The sequence below is a fragment of the Phascolarctos cinereus genome, unplaced genomic scaffold, assembly GCF_003287225.1.
Source record: "Phascolarctos cinereus isolate Bilbo 61053 unplaced genomic scaffold, phaCin_HiC Scaffold_726;HRSCAF=1367, whole genome shotgun sequence".
In the NCBI taxonomy this organism is placed as follows: Eukaryota; Metazoa; Chordata; class Mammalia; order Diprotodontia; family Phascolarctidae; genus Phascolarctos; species Phascolarctos cinereus.
In genome coordinates this window covers 262694735-262705054 of record NW_027556098.1, presented here as the reverse complement: position 1 = coordinate 262705054, position 10320 = coordinate 262694735, and the positions used below count along the sequence as shown (strand labels likewise).

Here is a 10320-nt window from a genome sequence, read left to right as displayed (position 1 = left end):
CATATTCGGCCCAACCCCTTTCATCGAAAAGCTCCCACTAGGGACCCCAGTCACTTCCCTAGAGAAAGCCTCACTTCTTCCTCTCCCTCCATCCCAACTCTTAAAAGGGCCCCAAGCTCGGCCTCCTCTCTCCAGCTGATTTATCCCCACTCTTCTCCTCCTCCTTTTTCTCCTCCCCCAATCGGCCATCAACCCCTCCCGCTTTCCCCACGTGATCCTCGTGACTCTGCCTTCCCCTCCGGAGTTTCGCAGTCAGACCCGCCCCCATTTCCAAAAGCGTGCACAATAATTGGCTCCAGCGAGTCGCCCTCCCTCCTGGGCGGCAGAGTCGCTTCCATTGGTGCGCGGTTACTATGGCGTAGCTCTGCCGTCAAAGCCAATTGGTGACGACCTCTTCCCCGCGAGATACCCCGGAGAGGCGTGTGTCGCAGCCACTTTTGCTCTGTTGGTTTGAAATTCCTACATCATGGCGGCGGCTACGGGCGCGGGCGCGGGCGGGGGCGCTGTCAGTGCCGCTGCCGCTGCCGCGGCTTCGGGCTCGGATAGCTGTAGCGAGGACGCGTCGGGCGGAGTAGGGGAAGAAGCGGGAGGCCTGGAGAAGGACGACGTCATGCGGGCGGCCGAGGCCGTAGGGGAGAGCGAGGAAGACGAAGAGGATGTGTTCGAGGTGGAGAAGATCCTAGACGTGAAGACCGAGGCGGTGAGTGCAGGACCCGTGCCGCGGACTCGCCCTCCCCGAAGCGGTGGACCAGTCGGGCTAAGCTCCCGCCCTTTGAAGGCCCCGAGAAAAGGATCTGGTCCTTGCCTCCAAATCCTGTGGCTCCGCCGCGGGTGGGGTGGGCTGGGGCGGGAATGGCAGCTGCTGGGCCTGGATCCCCGGCTGGGGCCCAGACTCCCCGGGGTGGGGGCGGTGCTCCCCCCGGCCCAGGCTTGGGAGAGTCCAGTCAGCCCGGCCTCCTTTCACCCCCTACCTCCGCTCGGAGCATCCCACTCTCAGAGCTCTCCCGTGTCCTGTCGACGCCCATCTCTGCCCACCCTCTCAGCCCAGGAAACCCACTTTGCAGGGGCTGACGGTGACACAGCTTGTCAAGGCTTTGGGGGCGTGGAAGCGGGGAAATTGCTGGAGTGGCCAGAGCTGGGATAGCGCCGATGGGCTTCTCAGTGGGCTTAGTCTCTAAACAGAAGTGAGTGTCCAGCAGAGGCCGAGGTCATTTCTGACATGGGGCATTCGACTGTGAGCTCCTTGAGAGCTGGGACTATTCCCTTTTTTAGGGGGTAGGGGAGTGCCAGTATCCCCAGCCTTAGCACAGTGCCCGGCGCATAGTAGGCACTTAATGAAATGCTAGCTGACTCTCGAGCGTTCAGCAGTGAGCCAGTGAAATGGGAGTGGGGTTTGCAGTGGAGAGATATCGTTGCAAAGGGTGCATTGGTACGTGGTGGGGGGAAAGGTGTAGGCAGTCAGAAATTTATAAAGTGGCAGTGAGAAGCCACTGGAGCTTTGGCAGGTTGGGTGGGAGAGGTGATATTTTAATAAGGCTTGAAGATCTTTTCACTTGCCGAATAGAATAGATTGGAAATAGGAATACAAATAAAGGGTTTCGTGGTGGTGTTGGTGGGTTCAGGGGTTAGTACAGTTAAGATGTGAAATATTTAAGGCCTGGATGAGGACTCTGGCTTAATGTTAAGAACGGTTTTGAGTATAGGAAGATTTAATTATTTTTAAAATAGTATTTGATGAGAGGAGTGGAAGATGATGACGGTAAACTTGCCTATAGGATGAAATGGATTGGGGCCTCGATAAACATTTTGAGGAAGTCACAGAGGGTTGAAGGTGTAAAGCAAAAAGACTATATGAATGAATTATTGTTGAAAAGGAAGAACAGAATCTTAATTTTTAGTTATAAATGATAGAATAGCCCTAGCCAGCAGTGATCATCTCTTTCCTCCCCCTCCCTCCATTTCTTACAGGATTTTTCTAAACACTCATTTAATTCTATTATATGTTGCCTTGTGTGGCTCTCTTTCTTGATTTCCTTGTCACCCACATATACCTTTTCCTCCCTGTCCCCCAATAAACTCCAGTGGCTTTCTGTCACCTCTAGGAGCAAATACAAAATGCTGTGTTTGGCATTCAAAGCCCTTCATAACCAAGCCCCCTCCTACCTTTCTAGTTTTCTTACACCTCATTCCCTGCCACTTTCTTTTTCATCCGGGATGCTGGCCTCTTGGTTGCCTCATAAACAAGATATTCCATCCCTCATCTCTGGGTGTTTTTTTCTGTCTGTCTCCCATGCCTGGAACACTTTCCCTTCTCATCTCCTCTTCCTGGCTTCTTTTAAATCCCAACTAAAATCCCCCCTTTATAGGAAGCTTTCCCCAACCACTCTTAATTCTAGTGTCTTGCCTCTATTAATTATTTCCCATTTATCCTGTTATATAGCTTTTTTGTACATGTTTGTGTGTTCTCTCTCATTAGATTGTAATTCCTTGAGGACAGGGGTTGTCATTTATCACAGTGCTGGCACAGAGTAGACATTTAATAAATGCTTATTGACTGACTGACTGAAGTAATGTAGTCTGACTGGAAGACTGGTAAGGTAGTTTGGGAATCAGATTGTGGAGAGCCTTAAATGCTAAGCATAGGAGTTTGTTGTGTATTTGGTAAGCAGGGAATGCTTACCACAGAAGGCTTTTGAATGGGGAGAATGCCTTGGTGAGGCATGTGTCATGTGTTACACGTTATGACTATTACTCAGGAACCTTTCAGAAAGATAAGTTGGAAAGGGGAGACAGACTAGGGCCTTGGAGACCAACTAGAAGGCTATTACAGGAAGGAATTCAGACAAGAATGAAATTAGGGCAGGGGGATAGAAAGGAAAGACATGCTAGATAGATTGGAGAGGTAGGATCGACAGAACTTTTCATTGCTGAGAAAAAGACAGGGAAAAGAAAGGTGATGTTGATCTGAGGAGCCTGGGACTAAGAGAGGATTGGTGCCATTGACAGAAGTTTGGAAGGTAGAACTGTATAGTATTTTTAAACTCCATATATCCAGACATTTCCTTCAAAAAGTTATGTGGATCTAAAGTATCACACACATACAGATTTTGCTAACAACATATTCACTGCACAGAGTTCTCCATCTCTTCAGAGTAACTTTGTACACATTTGACTGCACTTCACATTTTATTCTTTAGGTGAACTCTGGGAAACATCAGGTTTACAGACTAATTATATTCTATCAGATTCACTGTAGAATTTCTTTTAATGTTTTAAGGGTACATGATTTAAATTATAATATATTAGAATCTGAAGTGTTAATGAGACTTTATCAAATTGCTTTTAGGGCAGTTACAAGATAGTGGAAAGAACATTCATTCCTTGGATTTGGAGATAGAGGGCCCAAGTTTAAATTCTGTCTTTTCAGCTAATTAGTTATATGACCCTTATACACTAAACCTCAGGTTACTATCTTTAAATTAGGGACAACATTGTTAGAATCAATGTATGTGTGATACTTTGTAAAATATAAAGTGCTATATTATTTAAATGTCAGTTTATTATTCTGAATTTAAAGTAGGTATGTTTACTTGATAAAATAGTGTAATTTTTCCTCATTTGCTTATTCGAATTTGTTTTAAAAGCATATTGGAAGTTGTATGTAATAAATCTAAGAAAGGTATGTAGCACATAACATAAGTTGATCTTGGTCTGAAGTGTTTGACTTCAGGTCTTTTGATGTATTAGGGAGTATATGCAGTTCTGTATGCAGAAGTGTAGAATTGTTTTTAACTTACCTGACTGATAAGTATAAAACAAAATTTTTGAAGATCTTTGACAACAACTGTTGGACTTGCTTCCTTATATTATTGAACATTGCTCCACTTAACTGTTATTTTAAACCAACCTACAAAGCAGCTGTAAACACAGAGCCAGCCTTGGCTTTAGTAATATGAAACATAGACATGAGAAAGTAACTTGAGTACAATTGATGTGGGAATTGAGTTGCTAGCTGTTCAGTACTCCTAATGTAGCTGTCATGTGTTTTTGGTTTGGGTTTTTTTTTCATTTAGTTATCCCTTTGTCTATAAACTCAATATTGCCCAAATGAATTGCTTCCCCCTTCCCACTGTTATTTGATAGAGTTCTCAATAAGACAAGAAGATTAAATAAAAAATACAAACGCTAGCAAAAAGAAAACAAAATTATCCTTTTTTGCAAGTGATATGATGGTCTACTTAGAAAACTCCAGAGAATCCATCAAAAATAATTGAGAGGAGTTACAGTAGAATTGCAGGATAAAAAAGCATAAAAATTATTAGCATTCCTATGTAGTACTAACAAATACCAAGTTAATAAATAGGCTTATGTATTTTTGCATTGATTAGTTAAATGTATTTAGAAGGCATTTATGATTTTATGCTTTTTTGTCTAGATTTGAGTGCCTATACAGCTCTTATTGATCACAGTGTTTTAGAAAATCCCAAATTAGTAGAATCACAAAATTCATTATAATACAATACAGTACTATACTGTAGTGTCAGTAAAGCACTAGATGCAGTGTGGTGTAGTTCATAGAGTGTTGAGCTTGAAGTCAGCTTCAAAAATTAAAAAAAAAGTTCGGATTCTGCCTCTTTTACATTTAATAACTTTGCCACCTCAAACTAGTCACTGAACATCTATGTTCTTCAAATAATTCCCTAGGACATAGTTATTACTTCTTTAGTCCATTTTCTGCTTCTGGTAGAAGGAATTTCCCTATTGCGATCTTTCTCAGATGTTTCTTGGAGCATCTTCCTTTAAAGCATCAGTATATTAGAAATGATAATTGAGGCTTACATATCATTTTATTGTTTACTAAGCATTTTATGTATCTCATTGAATACTCAACAACTCTGTGATGATGATACTATTCCCATTTTATTAATGAGAAAACTGAGACTGAGGGAAGTTAAGGACTTGACCATGGACACGCAGATGTTTGGAATGGAAGCTCAGCAGATGGTTGAGGGAAGAGGAGGGAAAGAGAATTAACTGAAATGATGCCCAAAAGCTCAGTTGGGAAGCCAAGTACAGAATATTTTTGGGGACAGGGAAGAAGGTAGAAGAAGGGAAACCTGAGGGAGGGAGAAGGAAGGAAATGAGACAGATAATTAAGAATAGTAAAGGGGATATAGCAAATTTTATATTTATAACTAGATTACAAGCCTCAAGTCAAAAAACATCTCATTCTGCCTAGTTGTGGAATTTAGGTCTGACACCAAGTTCATCAAAAATAGATTTAAAATGTATACAAATGTTGGGGCAGCTAGGTGGTACAGTGGGATAGAGCACTGGCCCTGGAGTCAGGAGGACCTGAGTTCAAATCCAGTCTCAGACCAGACACTTGACACTTACTAGCTGTGTGACCCTGGGCAAGTCACTTAATCCCAATTGCCTCGCCAAAAATAAATAAATGAATTTTTTAAAAAATCTATACAAATGTTTATGTGTATGTATAGTTCTAAGAAGTTTAGTAACTTAATCACATCCTTGAATCTAGGTTTTTTGACTTTGTCAGTATTCCTCAATTAATTCATCAAGTAGTTGATTTGTTTATGCCTGTAAAATATTAACTTTATTTTGCTAATGTGAATAAACAAGTTTTTTTAAAGGGCGAGAACTTCATAGAGATTAAGAATATACAACTCAAGAAAAAGATCTGTTACACTCTTTGTACTTAAACTACTAGTTTCAAGATATGAACAAATTTTATACCCTTGTTTCAGAAGTTAATTTGGGCCAGCGGTATTTTGGATCTTAAACTGTATTAGCCTCACTGATGCCTGATGCCAGTAACTATGACTTACCTAACTTTGTGTCTATCCCCCATAGCTTAGGATACTGATTTGCGTGTAGGGAGTGCTTGATAAGTGTTTGTTGATTAGAAATAATGAATATATTGATGCGAATTAGTGCTATTAGTATTAAAGTCATAAATGTGATAGAAGGAAGACAGTAAAGAAGGGATCACACAGAATGATAAGGTATACTTTGATGGAGGAGACATAGAAAAACTAGGAGTGTAACAGGAAGTCTTTTGGTAGGGGGAAGGAAGGGTTGGGGGTATCACTTCAGGGGAAATGGTTAGCTACTAGTTGGTTAGGAGCCTAGATAGTAGGGTGAGGTTATTACAAAGAGAAGGACTTAGCACATTCGAATAGAGAGACCTTGTTCTGGCCATAGTGCCAGAGTGGGCTGTGATCCCTAGTTTAGTTCATATATGACTCCATTCTCTTGAGAGAAATGAAACTCATGAGCTATATAGTAATTGTGATTATGATAGGAGTTTAGAGTACCCAGGGTTTTTTTCCCCCATTTCCCCTCACTCAAATTTCCTGACCCTCTCTCAAAGATAATCGGAGTTAGTGAATAGTTACTACCATGGAAATTTTCTCTTGAACATTATGTAGCCTGTGGAATTATACTACTCAGAATAAAGCATAGAATATGTTGTTTTAGATAATGTGTAGAATTAGAAACTTCCATTTAGAAACAGAATTGTGGTTTAGCTTTTGTCGTAGACTGAGAATTTATAATTTGGTGGGTGGTTTTACTAAGGAACAATGAGCAAATAACCTTGGTTTGGCATTTTTTTTTATACAGATTTTTTTATTTCTCGTTACAGGGTAAAATTCTTTACAAAGTTCGATGGAAAGGATATACTTCTGATGATGATACTTGGGAGCCGGAAGTTCATCTTGAGGACTGCAAAGAAGTTCTTCTTGAATTTAGGAAAAAAATTGTGGATAACAAAACTAAACCTGTTAAGAAGGATATACAGGTAGTATATTTTCTTTGTTGTACTCATCTATATTCTCTTGCTTTTCTTTATAGCTGTCTGTTATTTCTAAGTAATAACTACTTACCAAAAAACTCTACAGAATTATAAATATATATTACATAACCATTTAAAAATTGTCCATAGAATGACTTGTCCTAGATGACACCTTTTCTTCTAACTCCTTCTTAACCTTTTTGACTATTACATTGCTTTTCAGCCTCATGAAATGAAGGGACAATTCAAATGAATCAATTTCTTCACTGTTAGCTGATTTAGGAAAAGAGAGAAATGTTGAAACTGATGTCCAAGGTTCACTTCTTTGAATTTGTTATTCTTATAATCCCTGTTGCTATGAAATTGAGTTGTCTATTTGAGTCATGTGAGAAAGTACCCACTCATAATTATTGTTCAGTGTGAATATTTTAGCTTTTGTTTACAACTTTAAACTGTAAAAAATAAGTTCACAAACACTTTTTGCCTTTTGAGCTAGAAAGGGGGACCTTTTGATTGTTTCAATAAAGAATCTTCTATCTTTTTTTCCAGTCTTTTGATTTGTTATAATTTTTCTTGTCTCAGCCGTTGATTTCTGTTTGGTTTGTTCTAGTTTTCAGGGAGTCCATTGCCTGAGTAATATTTGCTGCTTTCTCTTTTAAGCTGTTTATTTCAATTATATCATCAGGATCTTTTATTTCATTTTTTTTAGCCCTTCATTATGTAGTTGCGTTGGAAAGTCTATTTTTTTTTGCTTTGACTCTCTTCTTACCATAGGTATGCAGTTACTCCTTTGGGGGAGATATGTAGATTTACATAATTTTTTGATATATCGTGTTTTTCTTTGATTTTCTCACCTATCCATCTGTAGTTGCTGAATTGTGGCTTTGTTCCAGGACCTGGCTTGACCTTCTGTTACACTTTGTCTTGAGGGGGTAGTCTTCCCTGTTAGCTCTCACCTTGAGTTTCTGCACGAATTTCTGTCTCCTGCAGTTCAAACTCTGTTTTGAGCTTTGAGATTCAGAATACTGGATCCTCAGGGACTTCTGGCATCTTAGGACAGAGGATTGGGGACCTCAGAGCCCTTGGACTCTGGTTTCATGGTCTGAGTTTTGCTGCTCTGTGCCAGTTAGTGCCCACTGCTGCTCCCTAGAACTTCAAAGGTCCGCACTCCAGGGCTTTCTCAGGGCTGCCCTTTACTCTTGCTGCCTTCGGACACAAAAGTCTCGTTGGCTATACATATCTCTAGCCAGTTTCTGGTCTCATTGAGAGGCTATTCTTAGCTGGCATTGGCTTTGCTGGAAGTCCCCCTTTCTTTTGCCTATGGACATCTGACTGACCTGTTATGCCCTTCTGGGGTGAAAGAATTCACTTACTATAGTTTCTTATTCTTCATCATTATTCATTCTGGTACAGATTGTAGGGTTTTGCTGGAGTAGTTATGGGAGTTGGACAGCCTTGTCTCCCATGCAGGCTACCATTTTGACCAGAAGTCTTGATTTTACAATTCTTGCAGGACTTCCAGGAAGATTTGGCAATGAGGTAGGGGTGTAGGATTGGAAATATCGATTTAGGAGACATTTATATCAGTTGCAATGCACCTATCCTTTGTTTGCTAGTTTGTTTCTTTTCTAAGTTTATCCTTAGAATGTTGTCCATTGATTTTACTTGAGTCTCCTGCCAAACTTTCTGCAAATTTGTTTTTCCCTCTACTGTTCTTGCTGCATTATGACGTTACATTGCTCATTCTCTTCTACTCTCATTTTCCTTAAGATCATAAAAAAATTTATGCCCTAAACTATTCTTAAGCTGTTGCTCTAATATGTCTACTTGGCAGCAAGGAGTTCAAGTATTTGCTGGCTGAGTCAATTTGTAGGATCCTTTGATCTCATTGAAGTAATTAATTTAGCAGTTAAACTTCTTAAGAAAAGTGTTTAATAGTCTTTGTCAATATGTGTTCTTTTGTTCTTTTCCTATTTTTTCCAACTCAAATCAGAGTTGCCTCAACTGCTTACTTTATATTTTCTTGGTTGGTACTGGTTTTGTTTTTTGTTTTAACAAGTAATTAGTCTTTATAGATATAGCTTATTTGGAAATACTCCCACATCAGTAAATATTAATTTCCTCTCTGTTAAAATATAATCAGTTTTATTTTATGATGTTATTTAGATTGAACTATAAGAAATCTCAGAGTGTATTATAATATAACCTCATTATATAACCTTGTCCCATGTTAAACATATCCCTCATAAGTATCATCAAGGCACAAAAAATAAAAGCCTCTGTTCCAAGACTGCAAATTGCATGCCTAATCACTGCTAATTATCTCACGAAAGTAAGCCCTTGGTCATTGGGAAATATAGATTGAAAGAATGTGGACAACTCCAGATATATCTCATTACCATCATTTGAAAAGCAGTTTTGAGTTTATGTTCTGCTTATACTGGGTCAGTAGCATCACTGTTGCCTGTGAAGAACAGTATGTTATGGCAACAGTGAGTTGGTATTACAGAATGTACCTACTGAATTTATACTTGACTTAACAAGAGGGTTGAGTTACTGAGAATTTGATCAGAAGATTAGCTAGGGACTGTTATAATCTACACACTAACATTCTGAGAATTACACATCATTAATGAGGATTTCGATTTTGATATTTGGTTTTGATAGTTAAGTAGCATGATTTTCTTTGTTAACCATATTTGTACTACCATTTACAGTCCAAAGATAAAATTCCTCTTGGCAGTAGTTTTACTTTTTCTTTGTTTTCTGTAATCATCATCTTATTCTTCCCAAGCAGACTTCCTGATACTTCTTCGATCTTTCTCTCTGCCTAGTATAACAACAACAACAACAACAAAAAACCCAAACCCAGCCCTTTTTGTTCATTCCATACCAGCCTCCATTCCTTGTGTGATTTAGTACAAGTCATACTATTCTTTTTTAAAAATACACATTTAATAATACCTTTTTTACTTCACCAAAATTTCTCTGCTTATCCTTATCCCCTCCCTGAGAGCTATCCCATGTAATAGTATTATTTAAAGAAAAAAAGAGAGAAAAAAATGAGCAAAACTGATGGAAAATTTGAAAAAGTCTGAAAATATGTGTAATATTACGGGCCCAAAGACCTCCCACCCTGCAAAGAAGTAGAGAGGAAGTTTCCTCTTGTATCTTTCCTTGGAGCTGTGCTTGTTTTTTGTGATTTTGTAGCATTCATATTTGTTTGCTTTGTGGTTGTTCTTTTCATTTACGTTGTTGTTGTTTAAACTGTTTTTTTTGGATCTGCTTATTTCATTGTGTAAAGTCACGCAAATCTTTCCATGATTCTTATATTCAACATGTTCATTGTTTTGTACAGAACAATAATATTCCAGTACACCAGTGCATCACAATTTGTTTAGCTGTTCTCCAAGTTAATAATGGCACTACACTTACCAGACCTTGCCATGTATATCTTTTAAAATTAAATCTAAGTTAATTGGTGACTTCTCTGTGCATTGACA

At 39.2% G+C, this 10320-nt stretch overlaps 1 protein-coding gene across 1 annotated transcript in view; it reads left to right on the top strand.

Moving 5' to 3' along the window:
• Positions 1-362: 362 nt before the first annotated feature.
• The window catches only part of MPHOSPH8 (M-phase phosphoprotein 8), a 57265-nt gene continuing 47307 nt past the window's right edge, over positions 363-10320 (top strand). The window contains exons 1-2 of the mRNA XM_020968781.2: positions 363-700; positions 6668-6823. Of these exons, the coding sequence (XP_020824440.1) occupies positions 467-700; positions 6668-6823 (390 nt within the window). The 5' untranslated portion in view covers positions 363-466. The remainder of the gene's footprint in view (positions 701-6667; positions 6824-10320) is intronic.